At 46.9% G+C, this 20,090-nt stretch overlaps 1 protein-coding gene across 1 annotated transcript in view; it reads right to left on the bottom strand.

Moving 5' to 3' along the window:
- Window positions 1-20,090, bottom strand: part of LOC138638052 (intestinal-type alkaline phosphatase-like) — a 119,597-nt gene that overhangs the window by 44,889 nt on the left and 54,618 nt on the right. Inside the window, exon 5 of the mRNA XM_069727022.1 lies at window positions 9,931-10,103. Coding sequence (XP_069583123.1) covers window positions 9,931-10,103 — 173 coding nt within the window. The remainder of the gene's footprint in view (window positions 1-9,930; window positions 10,104-20,090) is intronic.

Below are 20,090 nucleotides of genomic sequence, written 5' to 3'. Positions count from 1 at the left end.
TGGGGAAGTGCTGATCCCTAAATTAAGGGTACTTCTGGAGGAGGCTAGGAGTGGCGGTCGTCTACCGGCATCTATGCGGGAGGCCATAATAGTGGTGATTCCTTAGGAGGGGAAGGACCCGACACAGCCGGATTCATATCAGCCAATCTCCTTGCTTACTACAGACGTTAAACTTCTGGCTAAGGTGTTGGTGATGAGGTTGACAAGTGTTATTTCCGGCCTGGTGCACTCAGACCAGTCCGGCTTTATGCCTGATCGGTCCACTGCGATCAACTTACGAAGGCTGTATATGAATTTGCAACTCAGATCCGACAACTGTGGCCAGAGAGTTATTGCATCTTTAGATGCTCATAAGGCGTTCGATAGTGTGGAGTGGGGATATCTCTGGCAGGTGCTCCGGAGTATGGGGTTTGGACCGCAGTTCATATCCTGGATTCGACTGATGTACTCAATGCCGATGGCTAGGGTTAGGGTAAATGGGGAGTTATCACGGACCATACAACTGGCTAGAGGGACGAGACAGGGGTGTCCGCTCTCTCCTCTTTTGTTTGCTCTGGCTGTGGAACCACTGGCTGCTAAGCTTCGACGGTCTGATGAGGTGACTGGGTTTAAATATGGGATGATTGAAGAAAAGGTGGCGTTGTATGCGGATGACATTCTGCTATTTCTGGCTGACCCGGGTACGTCCTTGGAGGGAGCCATTGGGATTATTGAGCGTTTCGGATCGGTGTCGGGACTTAGGATAAACTGGAGTAAGTCTGTCTTGTTTAAGGTGGATGATGATGGTGGGGAGCCACTGGACGATGGGCGACTGGAGGTGACTAGCCAATTTAAGTACCTTGGAATATGGGTATCTATGCCTGTTACTGACTATATACATAGAAATCTGACTCCAATCTTAGGTGTTCTTAAAGCGAAAGCGGATGCTTGGCTTAAACTGCATTTATCTGTGGTAGGTAGGGTGAATCTTATTAAAATGATTTTGATGCCAAAAATACTGTATATTCTTCATAATGCGCCAGTTTGGATACCACGCGGGAGATTTAGACAGATTAACTCTCTGTTCAGGAATTTGATATGGGGGAGACAGCATCCGCGTATCAAACTGGAGACACTTCAGCGACCCAAGGAAGATGGGGGATTGGCATTGCCTAACCCTGAAATATATTTTCTTGCAGCCCAGAGTCAGCATTTAAAAGGCTGGGCGCAGGAAGGGTCATCTGGGGCGGTACAGCGGCTGATGGAAGTGGTGACAAAAAGAAGGCCAGTGGTACAATGTTTGGAGGATGCATCCCTGGGGGCTCTGGGGAAATTATACCCGACTGTATTGTTGATACGCAGGCTGTGGGGTAGGCTGAGACATATACGGGGGGTCACGGATTTGACTAGATTCTCACCGCTATGGCATAACAGCAACTTACAGGAGTTTGAGACACTGGGGGTACTGACAGAATGGCAAGTCAAAGGGATTCAGTACGTGTATCAAATAATTGATCGAGGTGAATTGAAATCATTTTCCCAATTACAGGCGGAATTTGGTCTTGGGACTGCAGGGGAGTATCGGTATTTGCGGATGAGGCATGCTTTTGGAGCTCAGTGTAGAAACGGAGGTATTGGAATTCAGAGGGATTTAGTACTGGAGTATGTGTGTAATGAAGGGACTACTGGGGGAGTCATATCTACTTTGTATAAAGATCTGTTGCACACTTTCCTATTGGGGTTTCCAATAATGGCGAGAGCTAAGTGGGAGAGGGATCTGGGTCCAATGGAGAATGAGACTTGGGAGTCGGTGCTAGAATGGGTCCCACGATTGTCACTGAGCGAACCGTATAGACTGTCACAGCTCTATGTGATACACAGGGTTTATAAGTCACCGATGGTGCTATAAAAGGCTGGTTTGCGTGAGGATTCTGAATGCCCGAGGTGTAAAACTGCAGATGCTGATATACTCCATATGATGTGGACGTGTCCGAGACTGGCTGCTTTTTGGGTGGTAGTTTTGAGTCGTATGGAAGGTGCGTATGGATGTAAGGTGCCAAGGGATCCACTTGTGTGCTTGTTGGGATGTGTGGATGAGATTGGAGTGGATAACAAACTGAAGATAGCTATTGCCAGATTGTTATACATGGCTAGGAAGGTAATAGCTCGAAATTGGATTAGGGAAGAACTGCCGTCAAGAGGAGAGTTCCTCCAGTATGTGAAGCAGGGCCTGACACTGGAAAAGGGGATTTATAAAAAAAGAGGGAAAATCGAAATGTTCAATAAAATGTGGTCTCCGTGGATTGCTATGGGATAGGGGTATTATAGAGGGAGAGTAAATTAAGATTCCTAATTAATGGTAATGTTAAATGTGGCTTATATTATTGGCCGAGGGATTAGATAGTATATTGGTCTAATGATGGAAGTGCTAAGCAAGGTGAGCTGCTTTGTTGGGTGGGGTTGGGGGGTGGTGGGATTGAAGGGGAATGTTTGAAGGGGGGGGAAAAAGCTTTGTATTGAAAATGAGAATGTAACATGTCATTTATCTTGTTATTCTTAATAAAAATTTATTTGAATCAAAAAAAGGCACATGGTTTCATCACCGAGCCATCAGAATTTCTTTGCGACAAAACAGCCCCTGCTCCAATCTCAGAAGCATCAACCTCGACCTGAAACGGAAGTGAAACATCTGGCTGGCACAACACAGGGGCAGAAGAAAAACGATGCTTCAACTCCTGAAAAGCTTCCAAAGCCGCAGAAGACCAATTGACCACATCAGCACCTTTCTTGGTCAAATCAGTCAACGGTTTAGCAACACTAGAAAAATTAGCGATGAAGCGCCGATAAAAATTAGCAAAGCCCAGGAACTTTTGCAGGCTCTTCACAGATGTCGGCTGAGTCCAATCGTAAATGGCCTGGACTTTAACAGGGTCCATCTCGATAGTAGAAGGGGAAAAAAATGAACCCCAAAAATGAAACCTTCTGAACTCCAAAGAGACACTTTGACCCCTTCACAAACAAGGAATTCGCACGAAGGACTTGGAACACCATTCTGACCTGCTTCACATGAGACTCCCAATCATCCGAAAAAAACAAAATATCATCCAAATACACAATCAGGAATTTATCCAGGTACTCTCGGAAGATGTCATGCATAAAGGACTGAAATACTGATGGAGCATTGGAAAGCCCGAATGGCATAACCAGGTACTCAAAATGGCCCTCGGGCGTATTAAATGCTGTTTTCCACTCATCGCCTTGTTTAATACGCACAAGATTATACGCCCCTCGAAGATCTATCTTGGTGAACCAACTAGCCCCTTTAGTATGAGCAAACAAATCAGACAGCAACGGCAAAGGATACTGAAATTTGACTGTAATTTTATTGAGAAGGCGGTAATCAATACAAGGTCTCAAAGAACCATCCTTCTTGGCCACAAAAAAGAACCCTGCTCCTAACGGTGATGACGACGGGCGAATATGGCCTTTCTCCAAGGATTACTTTATATAACTCCGCATAGCGGCGTGTTCTGGCACAGACAAATTGAACAATCGGCCCTTAGGAAATTTACTACCAGGAATCAAATTAATTGCACAATCGCAATCCCTATGAGGAGGTAGGCATTGGCTTTGGGCTCATCAAATACATCCCGATAATCCGACAAAAACTCTGGAACTTCAGAAGGAGTGGAAGACGAAATAGACAAAAATGGATCATCACCATGTACCCCCTGGCAACCCCAGCTGGACACAGACATAGATTTCCAGTCCAATACTGGATTATGAACCTGTAGCCATGGCAACCCCAAAACGACCACATCATGCAGATTATGCAACACCAGAAAGCGGATATCCTCCTGATGTGCAGGAGCCATGCACATGGTCAATTGGGTCCAGTACTGAGGCTTATTCTTGGCCAAAGGCGTAGCATCAATTCCTCTCAATGGAATAGGATACTGCAAGGGCTCCAAGAAAAAACCACAGCGCCTAGCATACTCCAAGTCCAGCAAATTCAGGGCAGCGCCTGAATCCACAAATGCCATAACAGAATAGGATGACAAAGAGCAAATCAGAGTAACGGACAATAGAAATTTAGACTGTACCGTACCAATGGTGGCAGACCTAGCGAACCGCTTAGTGCGCTTAGGACAATTGGAGATAGCATGAGTGGAATCACCACAGTAAAAACATAGCCCATTCCAACGTCTGTGTTCTTGCCGTTCAGCTCTGGTCAAAGTCCTATCACATTGCATAGGCTCAGGCCCATGCTCAGATAGTACCGCCAAATGGTGCACAGCTTTACGCTCACGCAAGCGTCGATCGATCTGAATGGCCAAAGACATAGACTCATTCAGACCAGCAGGCATGGGAAATCCCACCATGACATCCTTAAGGGCTTCAGAGAGACCCTTTCTGAAGATTGCTGCCAGGGCACATTCATTCCACTGAGTGAGCACAGACCACTTTCTAAACTTCTGACAATATATCTCCGCTTCATCCTGACCCTGACACAGAGCCAGCAAGATTTTCTCTGCCTGATCCACTGAATTAGGTTCGTCATAAAGCAATCCTTGCGCCAGGAAAAACACATCAACATCACGCAATGCCGGATCTCCTGGCGCAAGGGAAAATGCCCAGTCTTGAGGGTCACCACGTAACAAAGAAATAATGATCTTTACTTGTTGAACAGGGTCACCTGAGGAGCGAGGTTTCAAGGCAAGAAACAATTTACAATTATTTTTGAAATTCAAGAACTTAGATCTATCACCAAAAAACAAATCAGGAATTGGAATCCTAGGCTCTGACATCGGATTCTGAACCACAAAATCTTGAATGTTTTGTACACTTATAGTGAGATTATCCATCAAAGAGGACAGACCTTGAATGTCCATGTCTACACCTGTGTTCTGAACCACCCAGATGTAAAGGGGAAAAGAGAGACAAAACACACTGCAAAGAAAAAAAAATGGTCTCAGAACTTCTCTTATCCCTCTATTGAGATGCATTAGTACTTTGGGCCACCTGTACTGTTATGACCTGGTGGTCAGGACAATAATGGACCTGGTGGTTAAGAGCACACGGAATGACCTGATAGTTACTGATAATATAGGACGAGCTCTGGGACGTGGGAACTCTGCTGACCGCAATCCCTAATCCTATCACACACACTAGAAATAGCCGTGGATTGCTCCTAACGCTCCCTATGCAACTCGGCACAGCCTAAGGAACTAGCTAGCCTTGAAGATAGAAAAATAAAGCCTACCATGCCTCAGTGAAATTCCCCAAAGGAAAAGGCAGCCCCCCACATATAATGACTGTGAGTAAAGATGAAAATACAAACACAGAGATGAAATAGATTTAGCAAAGTGAGGCCCGACTTACTGAACAGACTGAGGATAGGAAAGGTAGCTTTGCGGTCAGCACAAAAACCTACAAAAAGACCACGCAGAGGGCGCAAAAAGACCCTCCGCACCCACTCACGGTGCGGAGGCGCTCCCTCTGCGTCCCAGAGCTTCCAGCAAGCAAGACAACAATCAAAATAGCAAGCTGGACAGGAAAATAGCAAACCAGAGAAAAACAAACAGGTACTTAGCTTCTGCTGGGAAGACAGGTCACAAGAACGATCCAGGAGTGAACTAGACCAATACTGGAACATTGACAGGTGGCATGGAGCAATGATCTAGGTGGAGTTAAATAGAGCAGCCAGCTAACGAATTAACCTCGTCACCTGTGGAAGGAACCTCAGAAGCCGCAGCCCCACTCACAACTACCAGAGAAAGCCCATGGACAGAACCAGCCGAAGTACCATTCATGACCACAGGAGGGAGCTTGACAACAGAATTCACAACAGGAGTCCTCTTTTCCCCCTGTCCTGAGACAGGTACCTGCATGACGGGCAGCTTGAGCCTTTTTATAGGGACTCTATCATGCCCCAGGCTCCTCAGGTGCTGCTGCGTCTCAGGTATGGTGTGGACCGTTCACTTACTGTAAAGTTCGGAACCCTCCGATTCTGCCAAGTGTCGTACAGTTCCACTAAGGCCTCAGGCTCCCGGTACCCGGTACTGCGCTTCGGCTCTGAGGATTCCCGGTCACAGTTCCCCTCTGAGCCCTGTTCCTCTCCTTTGCTCCTTTCCTCTCAAGCTCCTCCACATACAACCCATAGAGTTATCTGTCCTTTCAGAGGCTGCAGCTCCCTTTTGGCTGCCAGGCCTCTCTGTCTGCTCTCAGTTCCAGACTTCCTTCTCCTTCAGTGTTTCTATCAGACTGGCTTCTGTCCCTAACTGGCTAGTTCTTCCTCCATACCAGGACATATTTCCATATTTTAGGGAAGCTCCCCTGTATCCCGTTCTTGAGCTCCCCCTCCTGGCCTGGATTCAGAATGTGTTGCATGTGGGTGCCTTACCTGGTGAAGAGAACTCCATTGCCTCCAAGCATGACATTACTCTCCCCGAAGGGAAAGCAACATCACTGCAACAACCGGTCACCTAGGGTGTTGCACTTGCTTATCAGAACTGTGGCCTAGAAGCTGGGCTGTGGCAACGTAATAATAATAATAATCTTTATTATTTTTATATTTATATTTTTATGTAGCGCTATCTTATTCCGAAGCGATTTACAGTTTGCACACATTATCATCGCTGTTCCCGATGGGGATCACAATCTAAATTCCCTATCAGTATGTCTTTGGAATGCGGGAGGAAACAGAAGTATCCAAAGAAAACCCACGCAAACACTGGGAGAACATTCAAATTCCTTGCAGATGTTGCCCTTGGTGGGATTTGAACCCAGGGCTCCAGCACTGCAAGGCTGCAGTGCTAACCACTGAGCCACCATGCTGCCCCTAAGTAGACTACAGTGGGAATGAAAAGGCTTCTTACTGTGAAGGAAATGTGCTTAAGACTTTGTACCAGTTATCCCTTGTTCGTAACCCTTATCAAGTTTAGTAAACTTCCCATGTTTGAATAGAAGTCTCCTTTATTAATCTGTAGAATTCGTGATCCTAGCCAGCCAACAACATCGGCTAAATGCAGCCAGCATGGGCGTATGGCAAACGCAACACTAACACCAACACTCAGCCAGGACTTGCTCTTTCATGTAGCATACCTGGGTGTGACAGAAGACGAGTGCTTCGCCCACTGCTACCACCCCGAGCCGCATGACATTGGGTCCAATCATTTAGATACATCTTCCCACCTGATTGTTTTCTCTCAATCTCCACCCCTCTTCTTTGATTGACAGCTGAAGCTTCATAGAGCCATAGGAGGGTGGAGATAGATGGAAAACATGCAGGTGGGAAGGTGAATTTAATGATTGGCCCCGTCATGAAGCACTGAGCTGAGGGACTTAGTTTAAACAATCATTCTGTGCTGACAGCCCTTTAAGGCTATAAAAAGTTAATGCCCACTGAGAGGTTATCTGTGACATGGCTGTGGACTTCATACGTGCTGATCAAAATGTTAAACTAAGAACTTCATGTTCAGTTTTCTAAATTTTTGCCTAGCACCATTAGATCATTGTATGGATTTTGGATGTGTGGTTCGTGTCTTTTTTCTATAGTTCTAGCACACTGTAGCATCGATCTAGCCAATACCAAACCTGTTCTTGCCACAACGGGCACACTACTAGCTACATGTTGGATGATAGGATTAAGCCACGACAAGGTACCACTGACGTCAACTTATTTCCTGTGAAAACAAAGGATCTGGCACATTGAACTTCAACTTCACTGATCCTTCTTTCTTGCAACGTCAGTTGTGCAGAGAGTCAGGTGACCCTCATACCCATAAAATAGATGGCCAGACAAATAAAATCTGCAAATAAAGCTGATTTGGATGATTTCCTCTCATTTAGGCTGCCGTCACACTAGCACTATTTGGTCAGTATTTTACATCAGTATTTGTAAGCCAAAACCAGGAGTGGGTGATAAATACAGAAGTGGTGCATATGTTTCTATTATACTTTTCCTCTATTTGCTCCACTCCTGGTTTTGCCTTACAAATACTGATGTAAAATACTGGCCAAATACTGCTAGTGGGACGGCAACCTTATACTGTATAAGCATGACCCTTTTTTCCTAGATATGTGACAAAATTAATTTTGGGTTCAATTAGCCCAAATTTGGCAAAAAAAAAATAATTTAGACCATATCAATTCATCATAAACGAAAAGTCTCTAGTTGCCCTGAAAAAAATGTAATGGCAGTCTGAGTTCTTCTAGGACCATATCAAACCCCTTTCAAACTCTTTAAAGAAGCACTCCCATTAAAGTTTTATCCTTTTAATATATTGCAGTCATCATATTATATAGCACTTTGTACTTACAATTGCCTTTTTATCCATCTAATTCTTCACTTTTTTCTGTTCTATCTAGAAACAGGGGTGAGGGGGAATGCTCAATTAGTCCTATCACCCGGTCATTGTCCTTCAATGCTCCTCCAGTGCCCTCTAAATTCAAGTACTGTCTTCCTGGTTATTACCATCCCAGTCATCAAGTAATTACTTATTACTGGAGGTACCTGTACTTGATGCTTAAGGGTTTCTGCTGCACGCTTCTTTATGCACTGCCGCGCATATCCTATTTGGTCCTGATTCAGGATCAACTCATTTTTTATCTAATTTAGTTCTCAGGACTGGGCACTTGGCATTGGGCTCTTGGTGTTCCTATATGGGTTATTTGCCATACTATATATTTTTTCATATGGTTTAATTACCTTAATATATATGTTTATTATTGTAATTGAACCCGAGGCGCCTATATACCTATGAATATAGTACTGTTTACATCGTTGATAGTTTATTGCATTTTGGACTGGTTTCAGGGTTTTGCCCCCACTGGGCACTTTGCCTCTCTATTTTAAACTAAAAACTTGTTTTATAGTATCTAAATAAAGTTATACATTTTACCTCACATATGGTTCGCTTCTTTGGACGGATATAAGTACTGATATAAGTACACTGATAGTTGTCTATTTAGAAACAGGGAGTCTCTTATTTCTGCATTTATAGAAAGGGTAGAAAGGCAAAATGAGCAATTATAAGTACTCAGTGCTATATAATGGGATGACTGCAATATATTAAGAAGATAAAAATATTGTTGGGAGTGCTTAATGTAAAGGCAGTTTTAATAATGTAAAAGTGGCTTTAAAATATAAGGCCATCGGTAAACAGTCTGTTTAAAAGCTAAATAGGCGGCATCGTAGCTCAGTGGATAGCACTGGTCCACCTTGCAGCATTGGGGTCCTGGATTCAAATCCCACCAAGAGCAACATGTGCAAGGTATATGTATGTTATTCCCATATTTGTTTCCGCTCACACTCCAAAGACATACTGGTAGAGAATTTAGATTGTGATCCCCAATGGAGAACAATCATGATCTGCAAAGTGCTGTGGAATATGATGGACTTTTTCTGATTTTATTTTTACTGTGGAATAAATTAGAAATACAGTGGTTCAGAGTCCGCGCGGCCCAAGGTTCAAAGGTACGATCACACAAAAAGGTGACGCTTAAATGCGAAATATGTCAACACATTTCAAGGTTTTCAAACCTCTTCATCATAACCAAACCACAATGATAATGATTCAATTTTAACTCCCATCTACCATCATGAACATTTTATCAGATTTTAAATACTGCAATCCCAATCCGGAATTTTTCTCATGCTATTTCAGATAGTAGGAAGCAAAGACCCATGTTTCTGCACAAAGGCTTTATGGTCTTTAGTTTGTTGCATAATAGAATTCAACATCAAATTTCTTCCTAGAGAGGAAGTCAATGGTGCACAAGTATTTATGAGTCATGGCAATAATTAACAGACTTTTACACACCATTAATGGAGCATTTATGGAGCACACGGGGACACTTTATTCAATTACTGCTATTAGTGCTAATTGAAAATATTAATATCTTTTCAACTAACCAATCACAATTTTACATGCGTTTCCTTATACTTACATCTATCTCAGTGTTATAGACTAACTGATAAGCAATATCATGGCACCCCAAATCCAGAGCTTCCTGAGGCATGTTGGCATCAGAATACCAGTCTCGATCAGCAATGTGAGCATAATTTCCAGATGGAGAGGCATGTTGGACCCGTGTTGTAGTCACAATTCCCACAGACTTTCCTGTTAAATGTAGAAAAATATGTTTTAACTTAACTTTAACATTTTACTAAAGTAACTGGTTTCAGAATGTTATGGATCAACCTCACAATAGCACTGGGTCATATTTGATGACAAGCATACTCATCATACCCATCCTCAGAGGAACTTATGTCCACCTTCTTCAAAGCCATATCTCCCAACCATCCCATCTTTCATGGGGTCAACCAACAAAACAGCACTCAAGCAGCACAGATTATGCAAATGTGTCTGAATGTAGGTATTTGTTGTGTAAATCAGAAAGGGCCTTAAAGTGAACATGTCACTCTGAAGGTTAAGTCAATGTTGTATTGCCTGCCCCTGACTGCTGTGCCCTGTTTAAGTGGTTTATGGCCATATTTTCTCATTTTCTTTCTCCTCCCTTATTGCTTTTTTCCTGTACGAAGTCTGACTTGCACCAGGAGTCTGGCTATTGATAAACGATTCATACCTGTTTAACTGGCCAATCATGTCTTATTTGAGAGTTATGGTGCCTGCGTGCTGAGCACGTCTTTTTTGGCTGTGACCAAAAGCCATCCATTAAGAGTAAGAGTTTGGTTTGAAAAATTGAGTGTTGTTTTATTTACATGGAACAATTTGGGTAAAGTATTGCTAGTTGGGTCTCAGCAGTCATTCCATGTGTAATGCAGGTGCCTGAATGCAGCAAACAGAGATCGCGTGGCGGAAACAGCCATGGGTTGATATATTGGTATTTTTATGCAACAATAACTTTTAAACAGTTAGGGTTAGTAGATATACAATTTAACAATATAGGGGATCACAATTGGTTACGAACAAGCTAGAAAGTCTCTCAGTACTTAACATTAGTGGTGCACCCAGTCTTGGGAGTCATCACATCAGATGACTGATGACAGAGATCTCACTTGAATCTCTGTCTCTGGCAGGGGTTACCGGGTTTTCTTGCTAGGCCGCAAGTCTCTTACCGATGTAGTCTATTAAAGCTCGCTGAGCTTCTAACGTACCAACCGGCCACATCCCAACCTGTAATCTCGCTCCAGCAACTATTACCACCAACGACGAGACGCTGACAAGCCCGCTCCCAACCCCCATAGGCACACCACTGAAGGTGTGCCCTAAGGAGGTGGTTTTCCAATGGGACAATCTGAGGGCAGATCCAAGTCGGGTCCCCTGGGAATGCCCAACTAGAGGGGTCCCATATTGAAGCCCTCACCAGGGAGGAACATGACCGACATCTGGTACTAAAATGGAAGGAGAATAAAGGGAGTGAGGCCCAATGCAAATCGCAGACCCATAACACCCAGCGAAGTGACAACAGCCCAGCCAGATGGGGTGTAGTAGTGGCCTTCTACCCTAAAAGATGTTGGGGTTTCATTCAGGAATCCGGGCTACTGACGAAGGTCTATGTCACCCGCAGTGATGTGGAATCTCATCTCTGGGAGGGACATCCTGCAATATATTGCTTTGAAAGTTGTTTTGTTTTCCAGAGACCTGAAGAAAAACCCATTTGGCGCGGCAGGATTCCAGGTCTGGATACACGCCTTGTAGCCCGACCAAGCCCAACGTTGGGGGTTAATGACGGGTCCCTCACATCGTTCCTGCTGTTATAACATTAGTGATTGACCTGAATATTAATGTGATTGATACATTTGCACTACCTTAAGAAGACAAGGATTTGAATATTGTTTGAACCCTTAAAAGGGATTGTTTACTCGTTGCACTTTGACAGACAGACTTGTAAGTTGCAAGATAGACGGTTAATATATTAAAGAGTTAATATAGTTAATAGTAATGAAAGCTGAGATTTGAATTTAGTTAGAATGGTGTTTTATATATAGCTGATAGTGTGTAGCTGATATCCTGATGCACTTTTGAATAAAATGGAGAAAATAAAGTAACCCGTGGGGGTTGGATGAAGATTTTGCACTTAACAGATAGTATACCCGTGAGGGTGATGGTATTTCATAGTTAGTTCATAGTTATATTGTTTTATTTAACTATTCTATTCGTGAAAGTATGCACACATGTAAATAGTTATTGTAACATTCAAGTGTCCCCACCTCCCATAAAGGGAAGCTTTAGTATAGTATTAGTTGTTTTATAAGTTATTGCATTCCAAAAATTGTTGTCTTTTTGCTAACATGTATTGTTCTTCTTTTCCCAGTCTGGGAGTACTGGATTTAATGGGAGGGAGTGCGGCGTCCCAGGGTCTTGGTCGTCGCAGTAGTGTCGCTTTCCTCCCGGGGAGAGTGATGCTACGTTTAGAGGCAAGGAACGATAACTGCATCCAGGTATCACAAACATGCAACACATTCACACTCCAGGCCACCAGGGGGAGCTTCTGATCCTATTTATTTGGTGACTCCCCATATATATATATATATAACTGATAGTAAGTAGGAAAAGTCAGAGAAAGTTCCAGACATCCGTCTGAGGAGGACAGAGGGTCCACGGAGCTGTGCATGCCCTCAAAGCTGCAGCACCCAGAAAGAGACATTTTGAAGGCAGAACTGTATTGCAGCGAGTGTGAAGGAAGGCAAAGCAAAGGAGAGGATACCAGAAGGGGACCAGCCCCAAACAGGCTGCTTCCTTCTGAGGCGCAGAACACCGGTAGCCAGCACACCGAGGTAGTAAGGACCTCTACGCCTTACTTCAGAGACTGGCAGGACAGCTAATTGCACGTTACCTGTCCGCACCTACACCCAGGAGGCACGATGACACCCCACAGAGCCGGGTTATCTAAGAGACCCTATAAACAAGCTCAAGTCACCAGTCATACAGGTTTTGTCCTATCCTAAATAGGGGACAGAGAGAGAGAAACAACACATCTGTGAGACCCTTATGTGAAGCCATAGGCAATAAGGGACTACACCACTGCAGCGCAAGGGAAGGCTATTTATTTCCACCTGGACAAGGGGACACTGGACTTGCCTCCAAACTGGCCGGACTCTGCCTGCCCTGCGATCTGGTGCTCTGGACTGCGGATGCTGAAGTCTTCAGTAAAAGGTAAAGAGACTGCAACCTTGTGTCCTCGTTAGTGTTGAGCATTCTGATACCGCAAGTATCGGGTATCGGCCGATATTTGCGGTATCGGAATTCCGATACCGAATTCCGATACTTCCCGCGTATCGGATACCGGAATCGGAAGTTCCCAGAATTCAAACTGAACGCAGCAGCCAATGAGGAATGATTGGAAGTGTGGGCACATCCTGTTTAGCATGGTGGGCATGTAAGTACTGGCAAGGCTGGGATTGGCTGCTGAAATGATGTCACTCTGCACTATAAAAAACGCTGCCGCCATTTTGCGCTCACTCTGCTGTGATTTCAGTTAGGGACAGGACGCTGTGTTCTAACTGAGGGCCAGTCGAGCTAGCTAATTGCTTTATTTTCCTTTCCAAAGGCTAATTTAGCAAAACGCTGTGTGTTCTTCACTGTTCACCTTGCTCTTGCCTTGCAGCGCTGTTTTAACAGCGTTCTGCAAGGTCTCTGTGTGTGTGTGTGTGTGCAGCTCACTCTGTAGTCTGTGTGCAGCCATATACCCGGTTGTATTCAGCTCAGGGGGGGTTCACACTGCCTCACACAGTTGTCCTTTTTTGCTCTTAGTGCAGCCTGCTGCACATTTTTTCTCAAATTTCCTATTAGTGTATTTCCACCAGTCTCCAGCTCTATTGTGGAAAAACACTACATAGGATAACCTAGAGGGGGGTTTTTTGGCCTTGCAGCGCCGTTTACGGCTGTCTGCACGGTCTCCGTGTGAGCCCAGCTCGCCCTGTAGTCTGTGTGCAGCCATAGCCGGTTGGATTCAGCTCAGGGTTCGTTACTGGCTCATACCTAGAGAAAAATTTTACTTTTTTTCAAATAGTGCAGCCTGTTTAAAATTTGAAAAAAAAAAATTCCTATTAATGTCTTTCCACTCGTATCCAGCTAAATAGTGGAAAAACACTATATAGGATAACCTAGAGGAGGGTTTTTTGGCCTTGCAGCGCCGTTTACGGCTGTCTGCACGGTCTCTGTGTGAGCGCAGCTCGCCCTGTAGTCTGTGTGCAGCAATAGCCGGTTGGATTCAGCTCAGGGTGCGTTACTGCCTCATACCTTGAAAAACAATTTCCTTTTTTTCAAATAGTGCAGCCAGTTTAAAATTTGAAAAAAAAAATTCCTATTAGTGTCTTTCTACTCGTATCCAGCTAAATAGTGGAAAAACACTATATAGGATAACCTAGAGGAGGTTTTTTTGGCCTTGCAGCGCCGTTTACGGCTGTCTGCACGGTCTCTGTGTGAGCGCAGCTCGCCCTGTAGTCTGTGTGCAGCCATAGCCGGTTGGATTCAGCTCAGGGTGCGTTACTGCCTCATACCTTGAAAAACAATTTCCTTTTTTTCAAATAGTGCAGCCAGTTTAAAATTTGAAAAAAAAAATTCCTATTAGTGTCTTTCCACTCGTATCCAGCTAAATAGTGGAAAAACATTATATAGGATAACCGAGAGGAGGGTTTTTTGGCCTTGCAGCGCCGTTTACGGCTGTCTGCACGGTCTCCGTGTGATTTAAACTAGCTCTGTAGCCCGATCTGCACCAAAAAAAAAGTAAAGTTCACCAAACACAACTTAACACTTGTGTAGGCCACATTTGAAAAATAATAAAGTTTAGTCCACAATTTACAACATTAGTGTTTCTTACACCTGTTAGGAGGAGCATTTCAGGAATAAGCACACTAAGGCCTTAGTACTTTTCTGCTTATCTTTATCTGTCAACCAAGATGAAGAGGGCAGGGAGTAAGGCACGTGGGCGTGGGCGCGGAGCAGGGAGAGGAGCAGGGAGAGGACGTGGTGATTCTGTGCCTGCTGCGGGCGCCGGTGACTCGTCGTCACTCAGTTTCAGCAGGGAACAGTCCTTCATGCGCAGCTTTGTCGGAGAGCGCCGTGCACCGCTGCTGCGTGAAGACCAAATTGAAGCCGTTGTCGGGTGGATGGCAGCTAACGCCTCGGCATCGACTTCAGTTAGTGCCACATCCTCTCAGGCACAGAGCACTGGAGAGCAGCCATCTGTCTCTTCACCACCTGCCAAATTGGCCAGGCAGTCAGAGAGCCCAGGACAGGAGCCGTCTCTACTTCTGTTCTCTGAATCTCTTGGCTTGGAAACAGGGGGCCAGCCAAGCAGCATTGGAGAAATGGAAGAAGAGGCAGTGTGCAGTGATGCCCAACAGCTTTTTCTCTCTGACTCTGAAGAGGCAGGTGGGCCAGTGCCTCCGATGACCACAGCGCAGTACGCATCTGATGATGAAACTCAGGTGCCGCTTTCTGATGCGTACTGTGCTGCCGAGACTACCCAGGAGGAGCAGTTGGTGGCAGAGGGTAGTGGAGATGATGAGGTCCTTGACCCATCATGGCGTGAGGAACAGGAAGGTGGTGGGAGCAGCTCTGAGGAAGAGCTTCCCCTTACGGGCCAAAGAGGGAGAGGGAGGGGGAAGACTGCGGAGCCTGTAGCCTCCACTTTGGCACCCGTTAGGAGCCTGTCTCTTTCCAAAGCCAAAAAGGGCGCTCCCAAGACTTGCAGTGCCTGGTCCTTTTTTGACACAGTTGCAGATGACATTTGTTTTGTCAAATGCAAGCTGTGTCATCAGAAAGTAAAAAGAGGTAAAAGTGTCAGCAACCTCAATACCACAAATATGTGGAAACATGTGCGGACCAGGCACGCGGTGGAGTTACAGAAACACAGTGAAGACGTAGGCCAACCAACAGCGGCAGCTACCACCTCTTCATCTCGTGTTGCCTCTTCCTCCACTGTTGTCCAGAGACCTAGTGTAATTCCACCCACAGCACCACCTTCCCAGTCATCCTCACACTCCCAGTCTACTCTACAGCCATCGGTAGTCCAGGCATGGGAGAAAAGGCGGGCATTCTCGGCCAACCACCCCCGAGCACAGGCTCTGAATGCAGGCATTGCCAAACTGTTGTCCCTGGAAATGCTCTCGTTCAGGCTGGTGGAGACTGACAGCTTCCGTGACTTGATGGCATTGGCAGTCCCACAGTACAAGGTGCCCAGCCGCTTTTACTTCAGCAGGCAGGCTGTCCCTGCCCTGCACAGGCATGTTGAGGCAAACATGAAACATGCGCTACTGAACGCCGTCAGTAGCAAGGTCCACCTCACCACCGATGCGTGGACCAGTCAGCATGGACAGGGGCGATATGTTTCCCTCACTGCCCATTGGGTTAATGTTGTTGAGCCAGGTACAGATCGTGCGAGTGGCGCAGGACGTGTCCTGCCCACTCCAAGGATTGCAGGAATCCAGTCTGTACGCATCGACTCCTCCTCTTACACCAGTTCCTCTGATTCCTCTCTGCAGGATCCGTCACAGTCCACCTCCACATGGACCCGTGAACGTTTACCTATGACCGACATGAGCACAGCCGTGGCCAAACGTCAGCAGGCCGTCTTGAAACTAGTTTCATTGGGGCATCGAAGCCACACAGCGCAGGAGCTCTGGAATGCCATCAAGCAGGAGAGCGATGTGTGGTTACTGCCAGCGAATCTCCAGCCAGGCATGGTAGTGTGTGACAATGGCCGAAATCTGGTGGCAGCTTTGGCCCTTGGCAACCTCACTCACATCCCATGTCTGGCACATGTGCTCAATTTGGTTGTGCAGAGTTTTCTGAGGGACTATCCGGATCTTGATGCCCTGCTGCACAAGGTCCGCCTAGAGTGTGCTCACTTGCGGCGTTCCAGCTTGGCCAGATCCCGCATTGCTGCTCTGCAGCGCTGATTCCGCCTTCCGGAACACCGCATCATATGTGACCTACCTACCCGGTGGAATTCCACGTTACATATGTTGGAGCGGTTGTGTGAGCAGCAGCAAGCAGTTATGGAGTACCAGCTGCATCAGGCGCAAAGAAGTCGCAGTCAGCGCCGATCAGACTTCACAACCACAGAGTGGGCCACTATGAAGGACGTCTGCCAGGTTTTGCGTACTTTTGATTATTCCACGCGGATGGCAAGTGCAGATGATGCACTAGTCAGCATGACTGTCCCCTTATCTGCCTGCTTCAGCAAACTTTGCAAGGGTTAAGGGATGATGTGGTGGAAGAGGTGGAGGATGAGGAGTCACCTTTTCCATCAGCTTCTGGAGAGTCAGCGCCACGTGGTTCCTCACAAAGGGGTACGCAGGGGCCAATTTGTGAGGAGGATGAGGAGGAGTCAATGGAGGAGGAAGAGCTCCGTCCAGAGGAGGGAGCGACACAATTGTCCAGTGGTCAGTGTGTACAGCGAGGGTGGGGTGATGACGAGCGGGCAGAGATCATGTCTCAAGCAGGGGACAGCGTTTCTGGGCCAGTTGGCACTCTGCAGCACATGGTGGATTTCATGCTGCAGTGCCTGAGAAACGACCGCCGCATCGACCACATTCTCAACATGCCTGATTATTGGGTGTTCACCCTCCTCGATCCTCGCTACCGGGACAACGTCCAAAACCTCATCCCTGCGTTGACCCGGGAGCGTAAATTGCGGGAGTACCACGACACACTGGTGAATTCCATCATCTTCTCCTGTCCAACTGAGAGGAGTGCTGCTAGTGCTTTACAAAGCAGCTCAGTGCGTCGAGGCAGTGGGGGAGGCTCTGCCCAAAGAGGGAGCAGAAGCAGTGCCTCTGCCCAAGGCAAGCCCAGTATGGCACAACTCTGGCACACTTTTGTGTGCCCGCCCCAAATGTCTACACCATCACCGGCGGCTCCAGTGAGCAGGAGGCAACGGTTCCGTCAGATGGTGACAGACTACATGGCTTGCCCTCTTACTGTACTCCCAGACGGCTCTTCCCCGTTCAAGTTTTGGGTCTCTAAGCTGGATACATGGCCAGAGCTAAGCCAGTATGCATTGGAGGTGCTGGCTTGCCCTGCGGCTAGTGTCTTATCGGAACGTGTCTTTAGTGCCGCAGGTGGTGTACTAACAGACCGTCGCATGCGACTATCCTCCGATAACGTTGACCGGCTTACTTTCCTGAAAATGAACCAGGCCTGGATCTCGCAGGAATTTGCCACTCCTCTGCCTGATTAAGTAATTGGGTGTCATCCAGGTCTCCTGCTGTGTTCATCTTTCTACCACCTGAACTGCTATTCCTGGGCTCCAACACCGCCAGTTGCGGCTCAGAAGTGCAGGCTGCACAGTAAAAACATACGACCCAGTGTTATTGGGTTTCAGTAACGTCAGCTGATCCCCAGCTGTGTAGCTGGCAATGTGTCCTGCGACCGCCACGCTGGCACAACAACCTAAATGTAAGGGAACCTGTCCCCCCCCCCCCGTCGTTTGTTACTGAAAGAGTCATCTTGTGCAGCAGTAATGCTGCACGAGGAAAAGGTAGCTCTTTTTTTTTAGCTCCTTGCACACGCAGAACTTAACACTTATAAAATGTGTTCACTGATACCGTTATACCGTCCCGGAGCTGGGACTTTCCTTCGTAATGTGACGCAGCACAGCCGTCATTCCTACCCCCTTGGTGCCATGCGCTGCCTCCTCAGCGTTGTTTTAAGCTGTCACGGAGCCTGCGCTGTTCTGTTATCCCTTGGGCATGCCCTATTTGCGCTGCCTGTCTTCTGACATAATTTGGTGTCAGGCTGGCTGCGCCTGTGCGGCCGCGCTGCCCGAGATCCCGCCTCGCAGTGTCTTCTGATTGAGTCACACTGCGGGCCTGGGATCCATGGGCATGCGCAGTGCATATCTTCCCCTCGGGCTCTCGCTCATTTCCCTCCGCCTTCTTTAGACTGTGCGCCGTCAGCTGATCCCTAGCATGCCACGGCCGTGACACCGCACAGTCTGAAGAAGAGGGAAGGAGGGGAGTGAGAGTCGAGGTTATGCACTGTGCATGCCCATGGTTCCAAGGCCCGCAGTGGGATTACGTTAGACGAGACTGCGAGGTGGGATCTGGAGCAGCGTGGACGCACAGGCACTGACAGCCTGACACCAAATTATGTCAGAAGACAGGCAGCGCTAATTGGGCATGGCCAAGGGCTAACAGAACAGCGCAGGCTCCGTGACAGCTTAAAACAACGCTGAGGAGGCAGCGCACGACACCAAGGGGATAGGAATGACAGCTGTGCTGTGTCCCATTACGAAGGAAATTCGCACCTCCGGAACGGTTTAACGGTATAAAGGGACACATTTTTAGTGTTTACTTCGGTGTTTGCAAGGAGCATAATTAAAAGAGCAACCTTTTCCTTTTGCATCCTTAGTGCTGCACAAGATGGCTCTTTCAGCTACAAACGTCTTGGGGGGGGGTTAAAGGTTCCCTTTCAACTTGCTCCAATCAGGCTTCGGCCTACACTCTGTTCCTCTGCTCCTCCTGCTGTCCCTGGGCTCTAACACCGCCAGTTGGTGCCTGGAAGTGCTGTGTGCACAGTCAACAGTCGCTCCTCTGTTATTGGGGTTCAGTAACGTCAGCTGATCCCCAGCTGTGTGTGCGGTAATACCTCCAATCTGCTCCTCCTGCTGTCCCTGGGCTCTAACACCGCCAGTTTGTGCCTGGAAGTGCTGTGTGCACAGTCAACAGTCGCTCCTCTGTTATTGGGGTTCAGTAACGTCAGCTGATCCCCAGCTGTGTGTGCGGCAATACCTCCAATCTGCTGCTCCTGCTGTCCCTGGGCTCTAACACCGCCAGTTTGTGCCTGGAAGTGCTGTGTGCACAGTCAACAGTCGCTCCTCTGTTATTGGGGTTCAGTAACGTCAGCTGATCCCCAGCTGTGTGTGCGGCAATACCTCCAATCTGCTCCTCCTGCTGTCCCTGGGCTCTAACACCGCCAGTTGGTGCCTGGAAGTGCTGTGTGCACAGTCAACAGTCGCTCCTCCATTATTGGGGTTCAGTAACGTCAGCTGATCCCCAGCTGTGTATCCGGCAACGTGTCATGCGACCGCCACGCTGGCACAACTAAAATGTAAGGGGACCTGTCCCCCCCCCCCTAGGCGTTTGTTACTGAAAGAGCCACCATGTGCAGCACTAATACTGCACAAGGGAAAGG

The sequence above is a fragment of the Ranitomeya imitator genome, chromosome 5 (assembly GCF_032444005.1).
Source record: "Ranitomeya imitator isolate aRanImi1 chromosome 5, aRanImi1.pri, whole genome shotgun sequence".
Taxonomy (NCBI): Eukaryota; Metazoa; Chordata; class Amphibia; order Anura; family Dendrobatidae; genus Ranitomeya; species Ranitomeya imitator.
This window is presented reverse-complemented; position numbering and strand designations above follow the sequence as displayed.